The sequence below is a fragment of the Bipolaris sorokiniana genome (assembly GCF_000338995.1).
Source record: "Bipolaris sorokiniana ND90Pr unplaced genomic scaffold COCSAscaffold_19, whole genome shotgun sequence".
Classification (NCBI taxonomy): Eukaryota; Fungi; Ascomycota; class Dothideomycetes; order Pleosporales; family Pleosporaceae; genus Bipolaris; species Bipolaris sorokiniana.
In genome coordinates this window covers 471,098-491,547 of record NW_006911913.1, presented here as the reverse complement: position 1 = coordinate 491,547, position 20,450 = coordinate 471,098, and the positions used below count along the sequence as shown (strand labels likewise).

General features: G+C 50.7%; 7 protein-coding genes and 1 non-coding gene across 8 annotated transcripts; all 8 read left to right on the top strand.

Moving 5' to 3' along the window:
* The first annotated feature begins 7 nt into the window (after positions 1-7).
* COCSADRAFT_154374 (uncharacterized protein) lies at positions 8-2,169 on the top strand. Its single transcript, XM_007707560.1, has 3 exons — positions 8-616; positions 690-997; positions 1,046-2,169. The coding sequence occupies exons 1-3, from the start codon at positions 130-132 to the stop codon at positions 1,871-1,873; spliced, it is 1,623 nt and encodes a 540-aa protein (XP_007705750.1). The 5' UTR covers positions 8-129; the 3' UTR covers positions 1,874-2,169.
* A 1,427-nt stretch (positions 2,170-3,596) lies between these two features.
* COCSADRAFT_103534 (uncharacterized protein) lies at positions 3,597-4,987 on the top strand (the record flags this gene model as incomplete). Its single annotated transcript, XM_007707559.1, has 4 exons — positions 3,597-3,868; positions 3,917-4,018; positions 4,069-4,764; positions 4,819-4,987. The coding sequence occupies 4 exons, from the start codon at positions 3,597-3,599 to the stop codon at positions 4,985-4,987; spliced, it is 1,239 nt and encodes a 412-aa protein (XP_007705749.1).
* A 408-nt stretch (positions 4,988-5,395) lies between these two features.
* Positions 5,396-6,835, top strand: COCSADRAFT_154368 (uncharacterized protein). The gene is made up of 3 exons (XM_007707558.1): positions 5,396-5,573; positions 5,633-6,046; positions 6,116-6,835. The coding sequence occupies exons 2-3, from the start codon at positions 5,750-5,752 to the stop codon at positions 6,662-6,664; spliced, it is 846 nt and encodes a 281-aa protein (XP_007705748.1). The 5' UTR covers positions 5,396-5,573; positions 5,633-5,749; the 3' UTR covers positions 6,665-6,835.
* A 532-nt stretch (positions 6,836-7,367) lies between these two features.
* COCSADRAFT_t93 lies at positions 7,368-7,472 on the top strand. The gene has a single exon. It is a non-coding gene; the product is annotated as a tRNA-Gly (tRNA).
* Positions 7,473-9,075: 1,603 nt separating this feature from the next.
* Positions 9,076-11,796, top strand: COCSADRAFT_185715 (uncharacterized protein). Its single transcript, XM_007707557.1, has 2 exons — positions 9,076-9,611; positions 9,664-11,796. The coding sequence occupies exons 1-2, from the start codon at positions 9,142-9,144 to the stop codon at positions 11,408-11,410; spliced, it is 2,217 nt and encodes a 738-aa protein (XP_007705747.1). The 5' UTR covers positions 9,076-9,141; the 3' UTR covers positions 11,411-11,796.
* A 518-nt stretch (positions 11,797-12,314) lies between these two features.
* Positions 12,315-12,862, top strand: COCSADRAFT_41795 (uncharacterized protein; the record flags this gene model as incomplete). The annotated part of the gene is made up of 1 exon (XM_007707398.1): positions 12,315-12,862. A coding segment is annotated over exon 1 (209 nt), but the record flags the coding sequence as incomplete, so codon positions are not given.
* Positions 12,863-15,151: 2,289 nt separating this feature from the next.
* On the top strand, positions 15,152-16,002 carry COCSADRAFT_265295 (uncharacterized protein). Its single transcript, XM_007707556.1, has one exon. The coding sequence runs from the start codon at positions 15,258-15,260 to the stop codon at positions 15,816-15,818; it is 561 nt and encodes a 186-aa protein (XP_007705746.1). The 5' UTR covers positions 15,152-15,257; the 3' UTR covers positions 15,819-16,002.
* Positions 16,003-16,858: 856 nt separating this feature from the next.
* On the top strand, positions 16,859-19,715 carry COCSADRAFT_265282 (uncharacterized protein). Its single transcript, XM_007707555.1, has 5 exons — positions 16,859-16,867; positions 17,084-18,165; positions 18,215-19,046; positions 19,096-19,445; positions 19,499-19,715. The coding sequence occupies exons 2-5, from the start codon at positions 17,194-17,196 to the stop codon at positions 19,544-19,546; spliced, it is 2,202 nt and encodes a 733-aa protein (XP_007705745.1). The 5' UTR covers positions 16,859-16,867; positions 17,084-17,193; the 3' UTR covers positions 19,547-19,715.
* Positions 19,716-20,450: the final 735 nt, after the last annotated feature.

Below are 20,450 nucleotides of genomic sequence, written 5' to 3'. Positions count from 1 at the left end.
TCAAAACAAGAGAGAGCTGCTTGAGGCTGAGTTAGCTTGCTTTGTTGTTCTCCATTCCTACTATTGTCACGTTCGCATCATGCTCCTTGATCTCAGTATCTAACCTTCGCATAACTTCGCACAGCAATCATGGCGCCAGTCGAAACTGACGCTGCCACGAGGAGCAACTCACTCCCCATTGCACTCTTCGGCGGGCAGGTCTTGCTCGTTACAGTCCTCACGGCTCGTGTTCTGCTCACTACTCGACGCGCTGCCAGATCACAACCGCCATCAACCCACACGCGCTCCCAAGACCCCGCGCGCCGACGTCATGCCTTTGTCTTCTCCACCATTGCGCTCATATCACTGCTCTCAGTGGGGAGCTTCGCCTTCCTTTGGCGCGCCATCTCCTACGTACGATGGGCTGAGCACAACAAGCAGGAGATCCCAGGGAGCTTATGGAGTGGTTGGTATGGCACTAGTGAGCTAGGGCAATGGCATCTGGGCGATTGGATTGCCGATATAGATCTTGTGCGCGAATTCGATGCTGTAGGAATCATGAAGCCCGAGGGATTTCTCTACACCAGTCAATACTTTGTGGGGCTGATAGCAAGCTCCATCTTTATGGGTGCCGAAGGTACGTAGAACACCATCAGCAATTCCGTACATGCGATTTCTCGAGAGTGTTTCGCTGACTTGATTAATTCTAGGGCGCAGGCGCAATCTCTCCAATACCACTATTGCGTCTTTCGTGCTACTGAGCTCCATTGGAAGCCTGGGGTATTCCTTGAGCCTGTTCTTCATCACCATCTTGTACACACCTCTAACTCTGCAGCGGGGGGACTCGCCGCGACATGACACGCTCTTCACACCATACGCCTTCGTTTACGACATGGGTATTGTCGCGTCACTCGTCACACTCAACCTGTTCCCACAGCTGGTGTCTGAGTTTGGCGACAAAAGCATGATGCGAGTAGGCTATCTGGCCATGCCTCTTGCTTTCGCCTTTGCACCACAGGTATGTAGCGCAATTCTGGTATAGCATTCTCATCTGACAAGGGTTCAGATTATTCCCTACTCACTTGGTCATCAACATGTATCCAAGGCAGCAGCCCATCGCTCTTATGCCAAGGTCTTTTACGCATTGTCGCTGGCTTCTATCCTGGTGTACTGGCGGATCTGGGCGACTCTGCTCTACGTGAACCGGCCCTCTTCGCGGTCTCATGTCTTGGACCTGTTTGCACATTCGTTTGGAAGGAGCGATTCGCCTCATGCAAACAAGCTTCTGGCAACTATAAGCAATGCCGGTCAGAAACTCAAACATATCAGCACACATCCTGCTATCAGTGTCACAAGTCTTGATGTGTTCTTTACAACCATCAGCCTGCTCACATGGACTTTTACTAGAGACTTGGACGTTCATTCGATACTAGAAAGTAGCGTGCTCTCCTTCCTGGTACCAAGCCAGGAAAAACACGTTACTTTCAAAAAGGAACTGGCAAGAGTCATGGAACACGTCGAGGAGCCACCGCCAGCTCTCGACACGACTACGCCTAAGAAGCGTGGGCGCCCTTCAAAGAAGGTGAATGGCTCGTCTAGCGCAGCGCAGCCAGCTTCTGCAAGTGGACCTGTCAGGCGGAGCACCAGAGGAAAAGTATACAGCCACGAATCTGACGCGGATGTATTGGAAGACGAGCAGGATGCTACCTATCAGCCAAGCGAAGAGACGAAACGAGAAGTCGAGGCCATGGAATCAGATGGGTCATTGTCAGACGGTGATGTGGTGTCTGCTGGAGAATCGACTGCGCTGGCCCTGTTCCTTGCTTTCTTTGGTGGACTTGGACAGGTGGCGGCTGGCACTTTAGGCGCCGAAGTGACTGGCCCGCGGGACTGAAGGGACCAAAAGGAGCTTGTACAGGATATGTGATGGTGAGTATAATTCCAGGTACTATGTGGCGTTTGAATGGAGTCTAAATCAGGGGTACGGCTGGATGCAGGTGTATGTGTATTCGGTGTATGGAGATTGAAAGATAACTGCGTTTGGCTTTCTGGCTTGATACCCCGGCAATTGGGACCGGAGCGTCGGATGCATTTGATATTGCTTTCTTAGTCTTAGCAATGCAATACCAGTCAGATATGGATATATGTGCATTGAAAATCAGATTTGGGTGTGACTAGGATATGTTTGTGTGGTCTGATTGGTATTTCTTTTTCTTTTCTTTTATTTCTTTTCGGCTTGGGCTCCCATGACTACGTGTAGTACACAGGACTGTCAGCTACGAGTACTTAGCATGAAAGAAAAGCGAAACCCCTGGAACGGCGCCCAAGAAGTGCTTGCGCAGCGCAGTGACGTTGCTACGGGAGTGGATATATAGTTATCCGCGACAAGAACGTCAATCCTGGTCTGCCATGGGATACTCCCGTCAGCTCTGACTCATGCCAGGCTGCCCTGTCGATATGATTGCCTTCACCGCTCCAAGGGCCTGGACTGCGTTGCTTAGCCATGAATCCTCGAGGCGTCGGCTAGAGAGGAAAGTGTGGTTGATGTTGGAGGCGACAGAGAGCGGTGCCTGAAGATCTTGCTGCTTTGAGCCAAGATGGGAGAGCGCAACGACGTAAACGCGACCCAACCGTTGCGTCGCAGTGACACTTGACCTCATCCTGCGATAATTTTTTCTTCCTCGAAGGCGTTGGAGTCAGGCCACTGCGGCTGCGTATCAGCAATCTTGACTTATTTCCGATTCGGCATCGACTCGTGTGCCAGGAAGAGGTTCTAGGGCCGGCTTCCGCTGAGAACGCATCCCTACCAACCCGGCGTTTTCGGCTTCGAGCCACCAACGAAGGGCGTTTCCGAGTCGAATTACACCTGCATAAGACCTGTTTGGGTGGCAGAGTGAAACAGGGTAGTGTTGGAAGAGAGGTCTTGGATCCTCTGCGCGCATCTGGCCCGAGGCTGGTAATCAGGTCGGGCTCCGAGCCAACAGCCAGGGTAAAGGAAGGGTATCGCGAGGCTAGGGCCTAACGACCACCTCCACCGTGCGCACCGCAGAGACGCTACACTACCACTGTATAACCATGGAGGTAAGCCCATCTCTCTTCTCCCGCTCCGCACTCTCCCCACATGGTCCATTGTCGTCTCCCTCTTCAGCTAGCTCCCGTCTAAGCCACGTGTGTCGCGTCGCGAGTCTCCCACAGCCCTATATACTCGTTTGCACCATGGCCTGAGCTCCCCTTTTGTACCCTCGGCCCACTGTCAATTGCCTTGGGTGTGTCACTCTTGTAGAACATCGCAGCCGCTCCTGATTGACCCGTCGCTTTGTCTTCAGCCTCGCCATCCCTACGAGCCGGACGCCCTCGTGGCTTCCCTCATCGGCCTGCATATCACGCCTGTCCGAGTGTGGCTACCATCTCCCAAAGTACCACGCTTCACCGCGCAAATGTCGGTCCGTTGAGGTCAAGACAGAAGGCGCGGCTTTGTAATCTTTGGTTCTGTGTTTTTTCTTCCTTCGGCGCGGCGCTTCCTTTACTCACGATACCCGTTTCTTTGCGCAACTTGTCTTTTTCTTAGCCATATACCCTGTACAACCACCATTGCCACCACCATCCCATACACTAGAATGGAGAGCCGCTATCTCTCCCAGCAGCGCTCAGCAGCTGTCGATGCAGCGCGCAACATCACCCGCGAGAATGCCCAAGAAAAAGCACAAACATCAGCCAGCTCATCACTTCTCAAGCCAAGTGCACAGTTAACCATGGACCGCTTTCTACAGGACTTGCCGAATGCCGAACAACCGCCGGTTGACTTTTCGCCTCAGTACCACACGGGCCGCGTGCCAAACAGCAAGGCCGGAGATGGCAAACCACGGCTGCTCCTCATGGGTCAGCGAAGGTGAGTTTTAGCAAAGGTTATGTGGCTCTAACGCTAATCATGTCACAGGAGTGGAAAGTCGTCGATATCAAGTGTCGTCTTCCACAAGTTGCCGCCGAGCGAAACCCTGTATCTAGAGACTACCTACAGGATCAAGAAGGAGTCTATGCAGTAAGCCACACCTAAAGTACATGTCTTCTTATACTAAACAAACACAACAGCTCGTTCATGGACTTTCAAGTATGGGATCTCCCCGGCCACCTAGACTACTTTGACCCAGCCTTCGATACCGACAATATCTTTGAGGAAATCGGAGCGCTTATATGGGTCATCGACGCACAGGACGAATATCTCGATGCTATTGCCAGGCTCAACATGACCATTCTCAACCTGCAGCAATCATACCCCAACATCAACGTAGAAGTCTTTGTCCACAAAGTCGACGGTTTGTCAGATGACTTCCGCGGTGACACTTTCCGTGACATCATTCAACGAGTTCAAGACGAACTTTCAGATCACGGCTATGAGCAAGCGCCCATATCCTTTTATCAGACGTCCATCTACGACCAGTCCATCTTCGAGGCCTTTAGTAAAGTCATCCAAAAACTCATTCCGCAACTGCCTACACTCGAGGCATTGCTCAACAACCTGTGTGGGGCTTGCAACATTGAGAAAGCATATCTCTTCGACATTATGAGCAAAATATACATTGCAACTGATACGAGCCCAACCGATATCGGCAGCTATGAGATCTGTTCCGACTACATCGACGTTGTCATTGATGTCAGTGAGATTTATGGTTGGGATCGGCCTGACGACGGAGATAATGAAAGTGAGATGGGCAACAACGATGCAGAGAGCTTGATCACCATGGAGAAGAAGAACAGCAGGTATCTTTACTTGCGTGAGATTAACAAGTATGTCAATCAAGATATGTGACTAGTTGAGAGGTGGGCGCTAACTGCTGACAGGTACCTCGCATTGGTGTGTATCATGGGCCAGGACAATCCGGCAGAGAAAAAGGCTCTCATCGACTACAACGTCGGAGTCTTCCAGGCGGGTCTCAAACAGGTTTTCCCAAAGAGTGACAGAGAGGCCCAAGTCGAAATCCGCAACATTCACGACTCCTTAGATCAATGATTCGAACGTTGCTACTTGAACACGAAAAGAAAGACATTGCATAGTTGCTGTAAATATTTGATGCGACTAATCGCTGCCATAATTGAGCGTTTGGCAGGACACTCTCTTACACCAAAAAAACATAATATATAAACTTGTAGTTATGATAAAAGAAAAGGAAATTGAAAAAGGCTGTCAATGCAAGATTGGTGCTCAGAGTTTTCAACACAGGATTTTTTTGTATCGATTATAGTATGCCTGGAAAGGTGAAGTTCAATGCGTAATTAATTTCTTCATGCACCGAATTCTAGAATTTCTGCGGGCTCAAGCGAAAGTGCAGTGGCCAGATGACATCAACCGGGATTCCGGGACGAGGGGCCCAATCATCGGAACGGGGATGCGCGTTACTTCCGACGTACAAGACGCGAGGAGCAATCTATTTCTCCGCATTCCGCGCGCGCATTGCATTGTCTCTCTTGGCTTTTGGACACGTCTTTAGATAATTTCACCTAGGAGGTTTGTTGTTTTGAGGGTAGTAAGCTCGTGTAGTTGAGTTCATTTGCTATTGTGCAGTGCTACTCTTGAGCTGCAGGCCGGTTGTGAACGGGTATACAGTCCCTCTCTGCGTTTTGCCTTTCTTTGATTGCTGATCTCAAGACACTATAGAAACTACCGGCAGACTTCAGGTTGTGTAGTTGGCACCATCGTACCTATCCTATTCGACTCTGCGTTGCACAACCACACTCTCGCGACTCCTACATTACCACCAATACTACCGACATAATGTCATCATCGGCACGATATCGTCGTCCTGCAAAGGATAATGCGCCCACGGATGCGACGAACTCGGCTGGAGTCCCGGATCTTGCGGCTGCAAAGGAGAAGGCTGAGCTCAAGCAGGCGGTCAAAGAGCAGGCCGAGGCAACGTCAGATGGCCTGTCAGTACTAGACGTACTGCGTATACTGGGCGGACTGGTACTATTGAGCTGTGGACTGAGCTATCTGAGTACCAGCGGAGAAAGCATGACATGGGGCTACAACCCATGGTGGACACGAGCGCGAGAATGGAAGAGTCTAATTGTACTTCACCCCCATGTCCACATCTCGGCGGCACATGTGTAGAAAGTTCATACTGACCACTTATCACAGCAAGGCGAAGTCGTCCTCACCGACAACGAACTCGCACTATACGACGGCTCCGATCCCAAGAAACCCATCTACCTCGCCATCAACGGCACAATCTACGACGTCTCCATCTCGCCCACCACCTACGGCCCCGGCGGCTCATACCACTTTTTCGCCGGCAAAGACGCCGCCCGCGCTTTCCTAACTGGCTGCTTCGCCGAAGATTCAGTCCCGGATCTACGCGGTGTAGAGCAAATGTACATGCCCGTTGACCCCGAGGAAAAGGCCTCTCTCACCCCCGAGGAACGCGCCGCTGCAATGGAGAAAGCACGCCACAGGAAGAAGCTCAGCAGTGGCGAGCTGAAGAATCGACACGCGCAGGAACTCAAGAGTGCGAAGAAACAGGTTGTCGATGGCTTGGAGGGCTGGCATAAGCTGTTTAGGGGTGATAAGGGGAAGCCGTATCGTCGTGTGGGGTATGTGAAGAGGGAGAATGATTGGCTGGAGAAGATGCCTAAGAGGGGGTTGTGTGAGCAGGCTGAGAAGGGGAGGCCGGTTCGGAAGTATGATTAGAGTATGAAGGGTAGAGAAAAAGGGGGTTAAGAAAGGCAGGTTGAACATGGGGAGTAGAGTGTATGGTGCATTGCAAAGTAAATGTTTAGTGTCCGCCGAAATCTCGATTTTGTACTCAAACAGGATAATTACCTTTTTTTGTTCAAATAAAAATCGACATGTACTGTGACTATTCTGTTAGTACGAAAGATCTGAGGTACTATCGTGATAGAACCTTTTAACTTCACTTTCATCTAATACCTATCCTGGTAGAGCAGAAATAAATAAAGGCAACAATGCCGATATCTGAATGGGTGTATCTCAACCTTTGCATATAGTTGGTTTATTCTATATCCCTCTACTCCGCTACATCTCTGCAACTAAGTCAACATCAGTAGCTTTTCCATAGGTATGAGTTACGAATTCAAGGGCACAACTGAGCGTTGAACATTGGTTTTCAATTAGCGTATATCTCTTCTACATCTATTTCTGATTTACCATGCGTTTTTCCATTTATTCAATATAGAGCAGCGGTGGATATGGCATCAAGGGTATAGTAGTAAGAATGATGTTTTGGGAATCCGTGATTGCTAGAGTGTTTCAGTCGTGTTGAACTTGTTTCATTTTCGTAATGCAAGACACTTTTACAATCTAATGGTACATATTGATTACAATTTCCCCTCATTTCATCAACAGAAGCACCAGCTTCACTTGAATAACCCCAGCATCGGTGGTTTAGTGGTAAAATTAGCCGTTGCCATCCATCTGTTCTTCACAGTTCAGATTGGACAACGTCGGCTAGCCCCGGGTTCGATTCCCGGCCGATGCAATTAATTTTCTTTTTTTGCTAGCTTTTTGCCATGTGGCACACAGGTCATGTTGTGTGCATTGTTCGAAACTAAACATTTTTGTTTTTGGTTAGGATTCGGTTAATGTTGGTGGGGCGGGGGGACAGTCACGTGGCACCACTTGATATCGATGGTATCACTAATGTCCATCCCTAAGACACGCAAATCCTGCCGTGCCGCAATAATTGTACTAATTCGACGTCTTCAATGTTTCTACATTGTTTGCATCGCTCTAATATCTCGAACAGTCATTCGACAATGTCTTCTTTGTAGCATTAGGGCCTACAGTCAAAAAAAATACAGGCTGTTGAACCATGCTGTCGCTCGTGCTTTCTCACCCACTGGAGGCTGCATTAGCTTTCTACCCCTGTCTCTACACTATGGGTAGATGAATTTCACATATCGGGATATGAAATTGGTAGGCAATAATCGAAAAAAATGTATCTCGAGAGTCTTAGAAGTACATACTCAATAATGATTAAGTACATCCCGGATTTATCCGCGAACAAGACTTACTCTTATGTCTCAGCAGCTGATTTTAGCGCGCTTATGTCAAGCCTTAGCATACCGTATCTTACGTATGTTCTCGGACTAGCTTAATAGTATCAAAGTGTGGCGCACGCTTCTCGAAGCATTTACGCTAGTCACGTGCGTCCTATCTTTGGTACAATCGGGTTCCTTTGTTTAGTCCAGAAGTGCAGTTAGAGCTATGCTGTATGTTATGCTAGCCTAAATGGCAGCATTTGTTGCATTACAGCAAACATAGAACCGATTCAGCAAAGCGCTAGCGCAAACCACCCCTATAGACATGCTTGCAGACTAGACTTCTCCCATAGGGACGGAAAAAGAGATTCCCTACTATACCCGATATTACCGGAAACGGGGACAACCTTCGATGAAGGATAAGGCCTAAAGCCAGCAATATCTTACCCCACCTAAGGAGAAAGCTCTTATTGCTTTTATATTATGAATGAGCGTAGTTAGCACTCCCATGCGTGTTGAGTACATACCTAGACTTACTTTTTGCATCGCCCGTCAACGTGCCACGAAACAACCATCCGAGCCACCGAAAAAGAATTAACCTCAAGCCTTTCGTCGCCGCCACCTAGAGATTAAATCGAGGATCAATAAGCATATGCCACGGGAGCGTCACGACAATAACATATATGAAAAAGCGGTACATTAGTTCGATGTGATCAAGGAGGAACTCCATAGGTCCAATGTGTTACCAGAAGTTAGCCTCTCTTTATCTAGTAGTCTTCTAGAGGCTATACCTTAGTAGGATCCTAAGTTACATAATTACTCTCTGGCAGGATTCTCAGTGGTTTCCCAACTATCTATCGTCATTGCTGGTGGAGAGACCCTTCCTGTTGTTACTTGTAACAGCACTGCCTCGTGGCGTTGGCATAGCCCTGGCATAAGTGGACAGCTCGCTAGGGTAATCAGCTCGCATGTGGGGCACGCTAGTCATCATACACTAATTTGGGATGAGCACTAACCAATGAAAGATAGTATGGTTGCCTGAGCTTTACTGCTACGGTGCGCATCCTCATTCATGTCTTGACGTACTTAGCTGCTATGTGGCCGGCAGCGTCTCGGCGCTGTTTAGCTACCTATTTCACGAACACTTAATTCACACCAGCATAAATCATGCGAAGCGTTACGTCAAGGACTTCGGGTGCCTACAGAGATCGTTCCATTAATGATGTCTCCCACTGGACGTACAGATTGCGCCTCGAAGGATGGAAGACTAGTGTTTTCATTTTCGCAATCTGCGCTTCCTCCGTCTTCTCCATCAATCTGGCTTTCACTATCTGGAGCTCGGTCACTTGGCACACAAACATGGGAAACTTGTACGAAGGAGATTGTGACCGTGTAAAGGCGCTCAACTCTGCTGTGCACGTGCTTATCAACATTCTGAGTACAATCCTCTTCACTGCAAGCAATTACTGTATGCAGTGTCTGTCTGCACCAACTAGATCTGCAGTGGACAAGGCACATATGCAGAGTGAATGGCTTGACATCGGGATCTCAAGCATGCGCAACCTGAGGCACATCAAGCGGCAAGATCTAATCCTTTGGCTGCTTCTAGCACTCACGTCACTTCCTCTCCACTTACTGTGCGTTTCCACATCGATTAAAGCAACTTTCACTGGCGCTGATGCTAAATAGCTATAATTCCGCTGTCTATGCGTCGATATCATCCAACAGCTATTTTGCGTTTTCAGTAAGCGAATCTTTCGTGAACAGTGCCGAGTGTATCAATTGTGCGACCCAGCCCAACCTTTACACGAACTGGACAAAGGGTCTTGTCTACGATGGATACCCCAACGGTGAATTTCCAGAAATATTGAACAGTCTATGGTCTCGCGCGCAAAACGACTCCCTGGTCAGGCTCGAGCCTGCTGAATGTATCGATGAGTACGCTACCGCGATTCAGTCATTTAGACGGAATATACTTCTGGTTGGTCGCGACGAGGATTTCCCACCCCGGCACGAAAACACCTTCATTAACGATTCATATGTTTACGATGCTGTCGCATTCGCGTCTATCTACGCAAAGAACCCAGAACAGTCTGCAGACGCGTATCAATGGATATGCTCGGGTTTACCCCCTAGAGAAAACAACGATCACTGTACGGACCGGATATCAGAAATTCGGTCGAATGCGTCTGCATGGAGGGTCGGCGGCGACGACTGCTGGTCAGTTCAAGATCCCAACAACCAGCACATATGGACGAGCGGATGCTCGGATTTTTCAGACACCAAGAAACACCCTGTATCTTTCTGCCTAAGTGAACGAGCACCGCCACACTGCAAGATCCGACTCAACTCCACTATCTTGGTGATCGTCACTGTCGTCAACTTCCTGAAGGCTATCCTGATGTTCTACATCGTCTTCAAGCCGTTCGACGAGCCGCTCCTCACCATGGGAGATGCAGTGGCATCATTCCTAGACGACCCGGACCCAAGCACTCGCGATATGTGCTTGTTGTCCATACATGATATCAGGTATGGGCATTTTCGCGCCGGTGCCAGGTGTTGGTTGGCGCCGAAGGCATCATGGATGGATGCGATAAGTAAGACCCGTCGCGCTATAACCGTTATGATGTATGTCGTTGCAATAGCAGTGTCTTTATCTCTCTTATGGTTCAGCATATACAAAATTCCGAGAGGTACGTCTGTTTCGCTTGTCGACCTCGGCTTCGGCGCCGTCGACCCACGCACCATGATCATCGGCGCTCTGGGAAACAGAAATCTGATTGCGAATACTCTCATTGCAAACACCCCACAGCTCATCATATCTTTCCTTGATTACTTTTACAATGCCCATTTCACAGCCATGCTCCTGGGCTACGAGTGGATATCCTACGCATTCAAACGGAAAGGTCTTCGAGTATCACGATCTCCACTAGGCAAGCAGCGGTCAACCTACTTTTTACAGCTGCCGTACAGATTCAGTGTACCGCTGATGTTCATGAGCGGTACACTGCACTGGCTAGTCTCACAGAGTATTTTTCTGATCTCAATCGACCTTTACGACTACATGGACAACCGCAGCGCAGCAGGACAACAGTGGCTCAGGGACCAGGCGTTTGACCCCAGAGACGAGTCGATGAGCATCACGACTTGTGGATATTCACCCCTTGCGATCGTATGTGTCATCGTCTTCGGTTCGCTCATGTTCATCGCACTGTTGACAGCTGGCTTTATACCGTACAGGCGTGGTATGCCACTTGCAAGCAGTTGCAGCATGGCCATTAGTGCGGCATGTCATCCAGAGAGCGAGAACCGAGTCTCAACGCAGGAGGTACAATGGGGAGTCTTAGAAGCTAGCGACAACCAGGCCAACGTTCGGCATTGTTCCTTCTCTGAAGGTTCAGTCAGTCAACCTGTTGTTGGACATCTTTACATCTGAAATATGCTGTATACGCTCAGAACTACATCCTAGAACTAGGTTTATTGAAAATAAATCATGACCTGCAGAGGCGAAGCGCTGGCGAGCCGCCTACTTTTGCTAGGACTATGCCAACGCTACGGGGTAGCTGTTAGACGTTAGATTGTTATTATTTAGCACGGGTTAAGGCCAACAATAGCGAAGATGGTTCAATAGTCTGTATTCACCGTAGACGAACAGCTACTAAGTTAAGGTAGGGTTCGTTAAGCTTCTATCTACAGTGCCAAGTCAGATATGACTAAAGGGAGCCTGTCTTGGGCTGATAGCCACCCAGAAGGCCCAGAGGGGGTCAGAGGAGGCTAGGTTCTGACAACAATATATACTAGAATTAATAATTTACACGCGTGGTGGAAGCAAGCTGAGTATCTATAAGTAATAGTAGTGTCTTCGCATACCGTGCGTCTCAGCTTACTTAGATTAACATTAACTAACTAGTTAACTAAGTTAATAGAATAGTCATCAAGGGCGATTAAACCAATGCTATCACATGGTTTAAGCTTTTCTAAATTCATCAGCCACAATTCATTGAAGCCACGGGCTGGGTGTGACTAATGGAGTCTTAAAAATTACGTCCGATGGTAACGTATAGCGGCACACACTGTATTGAGCTAGCCACATACGGAAGACTTAGATTTCGCGGCACAGTGGGGTTTGTGTGACGAAGGGATGGACGTTAGAAGTGTACGCATGGTATGTATTGTACATATGCACTAGGGATAACTGGGAATAGGTTTTACTGCATGACTTCGTCACTTGGGTAATTGTATACTTGCTTTTTTTCCAAACAGGGAAGTCGGTCGTGTGGCTATTTTTCATTTTGCACCTTCAAGGGTTAACTACCTAGGTACTACTAGTCTTAATTCCCCCCAATTACTTATAAAAAAAAGTGAGTAGTACAACATCAATAAAGTATATAATGACTACAAGGGGAAACAGTCATCTACACTTCCCCAAAAAGGAGCCTTGGCGCAATGGTAGCGCGTTGGTTTTCGGCTTTGACTGTCTCTGATCACCAAAGGTTGTGGGTTCGGTACGTGGCTTTCCTAACGGGAATCGCTTCTTTCGATCCATGTTACTAACGTAATTTGACGTAGATCCCCATGGGCTTCGCTGTCTTCTTTCTCTTTTGCTTTTTTGTTGGTCTCTCCCTCTCTCTTTTTTGCCATGGACTGTTTGAGTGTGCCTTGATGCTTCATAATCTTCATGCCTTTTGCGTTTGGCAATTGCCTTTCTGTGGGTGCTTATGTTTTGCGGGTAAGCTTGGCTGGAGGCCCCTTTCTTTTATTTCTCGCCCTCGCAAAAATGCTGAGTGAGAGGGCTGGCCCTTTGAGTTTCGGCCATGTGAGACGCAGGGGACAGCATTGTCTGCGGCGCGCTCGGATGCCTTGGGGTGCTGGTGAGGTTGCGAATTTAGTCGCCGTTCTAAAAGGCAAAACTACTAGTTACGACCGGTGATATATACTATGGAGACGGCTGATCTACAATTGACGAAAAAAAGAAAAGGAATAAAACAGCACAGCTAAGATGCGCAAAGGCCCACTTTGGCTCTCCGATCTCCCGCGTTTCAGATACATGGATGTCATGGCAGCAGCCGGGCACATGCCTTGCCAATACGTAAGTAAACGCTCAGGATGCCAAAGTAAGCGGATGCAAAGAGGGCCTGAGAATCCTGCTCGCTTCATTCTGCGGCAGGCACTTTGTGATACACACACACACATGGTGCTTGTAGATCATAGGCAACCCATGATCCAAAATCTGAAACAGCTGCACCAGATCGATGGGCATTGGCCTTGGCCGCAGCTCAGCGATTGATCTGTGTCTGCTTTTCAACAACGCGGGGAATGACGCAAAGTTGGCTGGCGTGTCAAAAGTTGGGGTCGCAAGAAAAAGAAAAGAAAAGAGACCTTGGGTGCAGGCCAGCAGCAACCCGGCTCAAGCGCATTGGTACAAAATGCTCTCGGGCCGAAATCATTCACCTAAGCCGAGGCAGTATGTAGATAAATAGGCAGTTTGAAGACTTGCTGTTGGCATAACACAATGGAAAAACAACCAAATTTCCACCAGGGAATGCAGTCTAGAACGTTGGATTTTTTTTAATGCTTGCTCATAAGTCTGACCCCAAATTGCCAAGCGATTTATAGTCGGGGTCGCATGGGATGCTGAGGGCAGTCAGGCCATATGGTAAGTGTCAAAGACAAGCTTCAGTCAGCCAATCACCAGCGAAGCGTGGACCAGAGAGCTCGACTGGATTTATCTAAGCCAGGTCATGTTGCTCTTGGGCGAGTCGTGAAACAGGTCGAGGTATATAGTTTGGATTGCGTGTTGTCGAGATCAGCAGTATTAGGTGTGGGTGCACGCCCGTTATTCTGCAAGATGATCGAACAGCAGTTCGACAGTGTCATTTTAGCTATGGGTCGCAGGAGGCTTTCTTTCCAAGATCCCGCAGACGACGGCAGGACGGGAATCGGTGATCGGTAGGCTACACGTATGTACATGTGTGTACATTCAGCTAGTCATGTGCGTTCCTATTGGCCGGGTAGTTGTAATCAGAGAGCATGAGGGTAGGCGTACAGCGGCATCGGCATGAGCAGCATCAGTATGCGGAGCTGGGCGGCGCAGACAGCAAGTGGGCCAGTGTGGAGTACCAGACGGGTAGAATGTGTATGAGACATGATTGGTGGATAAGAGTTGATTTGTGACTAAAATGGTTGAGGAAGCGTCAGAGGGTGCATGATGGCATGGCAGCTGGAAAAGGCGTATTTTGAGCCGGGACGGGAACTACCATGTTTGGTTGGCTGGGCCTATCGGAAGAGGTGGGATGAGAACAGGTGGATGAGTATCTGTCCATCAGCACCGGCCAGAATGGCGGCTTGGTGGACAGCCGGCGTTGCTCGGACATGTGTATAGGGAATTAGTGGTTTGCTTACGGCCGTGCATCATGAGTTGTTACGCTCATCGCGTCCGCGCCTGAGGCCTGGGGCGGTGGTATAACAACGCAGTTGGATCAACGGCGTGCTGCAGTCGCCGCGGCAAGAGTGTAGATGCAGTAGTAGCGGCATTAGTGTTGGGCGCTCTGCAGGGCCGGCTTCGTCGATACAATTACGTCGCGTGTCCCGCCAGCCTGGACGGCTAGCCATGCGATGAATCGATTGAAGCGTGCCGGCGAGACTAGCGGACGTGGCTGGCGGCGTGAGACTCGGTTCGCATAGTTGTTCAGGAGCAGGATGTGGTTAGTGTGGTAGGCATGTATGGTTGTCGCGAGTATACGTAGTACGTATGTGTGTACATATACTCTACCAATGAGTGAGTGTAGGCATTGTCGCGGGCATAAGTACAGAAACGACGGCGGTGATTGGCCTGGATGCTGAAAATAGAAATGGCAGCTTGAAGACGATCGCGTCATGCTAGGTGCTGTGGGTGGTGGGGCGCGCCAAAGACTATGGTGCAACATCGACAACAGTCTGCCTCTGCCTCCGCCTCTCTGGCTGCGGTTGCGGTACGGGACTCTACTCTGGGGTACGGCAAGAGGCCATGCGGGCAGATGAGGGGGATTGCCAGTCAGCAAGCAAGCAACAAGCACCGTCGGTTTCGCACTGATTGCGCACTCATATCGCAGGAAATGATGGCATGCGCGGCATATGCAAATCAAACACGTCTCATCTCACCGGCTTCCCCACACGCCTTGGCGGGCATCTGCATGCTGTGTGTCGCGGCGTAGGCATTGGTTTGCGGGCAGCGCACCTGCAGGAGGAGGAAGAGTACTAGGCGTGGTGTCTAAGTACACAGTCGAGTACTGTAGCGTCTAAGTATGTATAGAGGACATGCTGGGTCGTGTGTGGGCCGATGTTGTGCCGCGGACCCTGTAGGGACATGCCCAACACGGCCTGTCGTGAGCCCGCAAAAGGCCATCGCCTCTGCTGGAGCGGGGTACAGGCGAGTCGGTGAGCCATGCACATCTGCATCCATACCCATACCCATACCCATACCCATGCCCATGCCCATGGCGACAACGGCCTCTTATCGCACTCACTGCACCAGCGACTCGAAGAATTCCACCGCCATTCGTTGTTCATCCCGTCCTGTCCTGTCGTGCCCTGCAATGCAAACCCTCAGCCGCAGATGCCTTGCTGTGGGTCGCGCCGGCCGAGCTGTGCGGATTGAGGATTGGCCCTGTCGTTCCCCTCTCAGATGGCGATTCCCACTCTGTTTACCAGATCGCGTCGTATGCGGCATGGCCTCAACGCGTCCAACTACACGCCTATTCGCTCACATGCGACGGGCAATGCCACACCCCACCCGCACCCACACACACCCTCTTTGTTTGGGACGGCACAAATTCCAACCCGTCCTCGCACGCTTCGTCTCTTAAGGCATGATGTGTCCCGCAGACCCTGGAACATGGGCTCGAAAGCGTTTACCGCGCCATCGCTCCCATCCTCTTTTGTGCTGCCTCTCGGTGCTTCGGCATATCGACTGCAGCGGTGGCGTTGAGACATGGACTTCTGCAGTGTGCCGTTGCCATGCAGCAACAAGCTTCCGAAGCGCCAGGGTGCAAAAAAAAAAAAAGGTCGGAGAGGGAGCAGTCGTAGTCGCAGTCGCAGTACTAGCAGTAGCGACAGCAGCACCAGCACCAGCGGTGGACTTGGAGGCGTCACCAGTCGCTCCGTTTGTTTTGCTGCATCGGCAGCGCCCGAGCACCGTGGGCCGGGGGGCAAGGACTAGGGTTAGGAGTGAAGCTGGCGAAGGTGCCGGAAACTCTATGCTTCTTTTTTCCAACGTCTCCGAAGCGGATCAAGCACAACGGGCGATCGGCTCGATTGCAGGATAAATGCCATGCGCGCCTATGTAAACAATAGTGAAGAGGCTACGTAAGCAGGCGGCTGTGGCCTCAGGCAGGACAAGCCAGTCCAGCCCAGGCCTCGACCCCGAGCGCGACCGCAAAGAGGGCAAGAATGCAAAAGCCATTTTGCTTGCATTGAATCCTGAGCTCCGTGCGAGAGTGTGTGCACAGAAACCCCGTGACCTGGCCGTGACCGTGGCACCGTGAAGAGCAGAGGCAACGTGCCCCGTTGTCTTCTGGCGTGAGAAGCTAATTGAGAGTCTCCTAGCAGCGCGCCCGTGCGTGCTCCCCAACTAGTGCGGCCCCTTTGCCTGACAACCTCAACTCTTCACCGCGACCGCCAACCCTACATTCCCTCTATTATTTTCCTTTTCTGCTTGCTTCTTGAATCGCTCGTCGTTTCCAGCAGCAGACGGCCCACTCTCGTATACCGACCAATGCAGGCTTGAGGGACTGCTCGGGAGGCTTGGTACACGCTGCCATCTCCGTCGATTCACGACAGCCTTCCAAGCGCTCGACGACCTTCTCTTTCTATTTACTGTTTTAATACCTTTGCGCTGCTTTCCTTTCACTCCCAGGTACACAGTCCCCTCGAAGCCCGTCACTACTGTCGACCCACAGCCTGATGGCTGCATCACCAATGCCCTCATCCCTTGAACCCGCTACTTTCCCGCTCCTGCTCGCCCGGCCTCTGTTCCGCGATTCTGTTCTCAGTCCACATCGCTCCACCACCTACCACTCACCGCCCGTTCGCATCCATCGAACTATCATGCTAACGTTGTGATGCTTGACAGGTTTTCACTTGCTCATTTCGGTCGCTGCCGCTACTGCTACTATCGCAGTCGACGAGCCTATAGCTGATCCCCATCGAGCTCCTGACAGCCGTATCCCCCACAGGCCACCGATGGCTCAGGTACTCACGTCAGTCATCCAGACGACAGGACCTCATACAATGCCATACTCGTCGTCCGATGCCTACAAAAACACGCCCACCCACTCCGCCCAGCAACAGCCGCGCCCGTCGCAGATGCCACGCAAGGAACACAGCGCGAATTCTGCACCTACAGGATACAGAACAGCCGCCGCACCCATAGCTCCGTATGCTTTTAGCAGCACGCCGCAACTGCGCCAGGAGAACAGGTCCGTCTCGGCACCTTCCCCTCAAGGCCTGCAGCAACTCCCGGCTCCCGCCAGCCAGGCCCGTCTGGGTCATCCCTCCCACCCATCTTCTTCATCCGACTCCACTGTATCCACATCTGGGTCTTCCAATCGTTCCTCGGCCGGAACGGCTGTAGCCGCCAAAGACGACAGCGATGCCAAGAAGCCTATCGACAGCATTGCGCCATCACTCACTCTCTCCTCCACCAATCTTGATCTTTCGTTTTCTATTGGCGAATCGCCAGTGAAGCCGTCGCCAGGGCGGTATCGACGTGGCGCCGGAAGGTCAGATTCGTCAAATAGCGTACCCACTGGCTCCACTACCCCAACACAGCGCTCTGCACCAGAGGGAAGCTCTCAGGCGGCACCTTCGCAATCAACGCCAAACGGCACCTCTGATGCAGCCAGCTCGCCACAGCCATCGAAACCCGCACACAACCGAGCCAACAGCGCTGATGATACTGTTCGCACAGGCGGTACGGACCAGGCTAAACGATACAGAAGGCGCAGTTTCAACGGACTAGAAGGGGAGAATATCACCCCGAGCAAAGCATCATCGCAGACCAGCCCATCCACAGGTCAACCCCCAGTGTTGAACCAAAACGTTACTAGACCATCCAGTTCTGGCCGCGCCGGAAGTCGTCCTGCCTCAAGCCAGAGTCATGAACGACAGGGCAGCGCAGGTAGTGCGTCGTCCAACAATTCGTCAAGATCACAGGTGAGTCTAGCCAACACACCACACACGATTATGCTAATATAAATTACAGTCTCGGCCTGCTGCGAATGCACAACGTAGCTACGCCTCCGTAGCAGGAGGCAACTCCGGCAAAGCAACTGAGCCGAACAGACGTCAAGCTCCCTCCCCTCTTTCACATCCCATCTCTCCGTCGGAGTCTCCGGGCCAAGCCAAGCCAGAGGCGACGTCCAGTGCCGCGATGCAGCAGCTCAATGCTGTCAACGACAAGGAGAAGGGTATGAAGTCTCGTCTGCGTAGGGCATTCTCCTTTGGCAGTGCCGCTGAACTCCGACGTGCTTCTGCTGAGAATAGCATCTCGGTCGAACGCGCAAGGTTGAGGAAGGGCCAGTATCAGAATGACGAAGACGCTGAGCAAGCAGCCATTATCGCAAAGCAAGAGGCTGCAGGTATTGGGGCTGGCATTTACTCTGGCCAGGGTGGCATCGGCTCCACGGACAACCTGTCTATACAGTCTGCTGCATCTTCTGCGTCGGTTATGCTTCGCAAAATGGGCCATGGAATGAAAAAGGGTACCAAATCGATCAAGGGTCTCTTCCGACCCAAATCAGTTATTGGTGTTCCTGCTGCTGATGGCCCCATCAGGCCTAGTGTTGGTCAAGTGTCTCTCGTCACTGTTGAGGCTGAGAGACACAAGGTTAACGTCAACGCCCACCCGCAGACACAGACTCGGGGAGGCACTGGCTACCCACGACTTGAACGCAACTCGATCGATGCTGGACAGACCGCAGAGATTGTTGACCCTTCGGTCTCAGGTAGTGATTCTATTTCGAGGAAGAGCATTGTTGGGTCTGATCGCGATCGTGCCGAGGTTCTTTCTTCCATGAAAAAGGGTATTTTGAAACGTAGGTACTCTTACGTCTTTTGCACACGCAACTGCTAATGATGAATCAGGCACTGGTACCAGTTCCGGGTCGAATTCTCCAGTAATAAGACCTGAAGACAGTGTTCCTAACGTGGGTTCGTCGAGGTCCAGTTCTCCTGCCACTCCAAGAACAGAAGTTGGACAATCCCGCACCGACGACTACTTTGCGAAGCCACCTCGTATTCACAACGGTAGCACCAGAAGTCTTCCAACCACACCTCATGGTGGTATGCGCAATATCAGCTTCAGCCCCCGCATTCAGTTTCACGACGCCTGGTCACCGCAGGACTACGACCGCAGAGGTGACATTGCCACGTGTAATAGGCTTACGCCGATGCTTGCGCAACAAATAAAGGAAGAACTTAACACCTTCAAAATGGTACGCACTGTCTCTACGATGCTCTCAGAAAAATTTGCTAACCCTCCCTACAGGAGATGGAAGTTCACGAGCTCTCGAAACCTCACACCCATTTCTTTTAATGATTATGCATCCACCATTTGGACATGGCGTCTTGGCGAATTCCTCTCATCGTTGCACTTGTGGGTTTGAGCCACCAGCATTCACCACTTGTCAGCCCTGTTCCCTGTTCTGGTTACCTCGGACTTGTTCTTCCATCTTAGCGAGCATTTGCAATCACGTAGAGGGAGACCGCCCTGCTTGCATGGGGGAGGTTTCTGCAAGCCTGTTGGCAAGGGAAAAAAAATCACAAAAGATGGGAGGAGAAAGTTTTAACTGGAATTACCTTCCCTTGCCTTCATCTCTTTCTGTGGGTCTCAGTCGTATGTTGACGTCCTTTTTCTTTTACCGTCAAGCTTGTCATTCTCTTATTAGTCTCCTTGTCTCAGTTACAATCATTGTTGGGTAGTCTCTGCGCTGCATATATCGTGGAGAAAACTGTGTAAGGAGAGGTAGGAAGTACTTGGGGGCGCAAGGGTCCTTGGTAGTTGGCTTATGCCGAATAGCTGTATAATTGCAGTAATTGGAAGGCGACACTCCATGTTCCTCTGCTCTGTGTTTACTGTATAGAGAGTCTTTTGTTGGGATAATTGCATGGGCTGGCAGCGGTCTCGCTCCAATATTGATCATTCATTCGCCACATCTTGAGATTGGAGCACTAACGGATGCTCCGTCTTCTCGACCACGTCCCTAGACACTTGAGAGCTCGTAAACTCATTCGACATCTGTCGCAGCGCATTAACGGTCAGACCTGTACGCGTCCAAGTCACGGCAATTAGCCGTCAAGGTCAATCTCCGATACCTTGCACAAGCCTGGGCAGTTTACACACATACCTGGCACTCACTTCATCTGCCAACAACACTCTGATAACCCCACACCTGTCAATACCGCCCCGCAAAAAATACTTTTGATCACGCGAACCACAC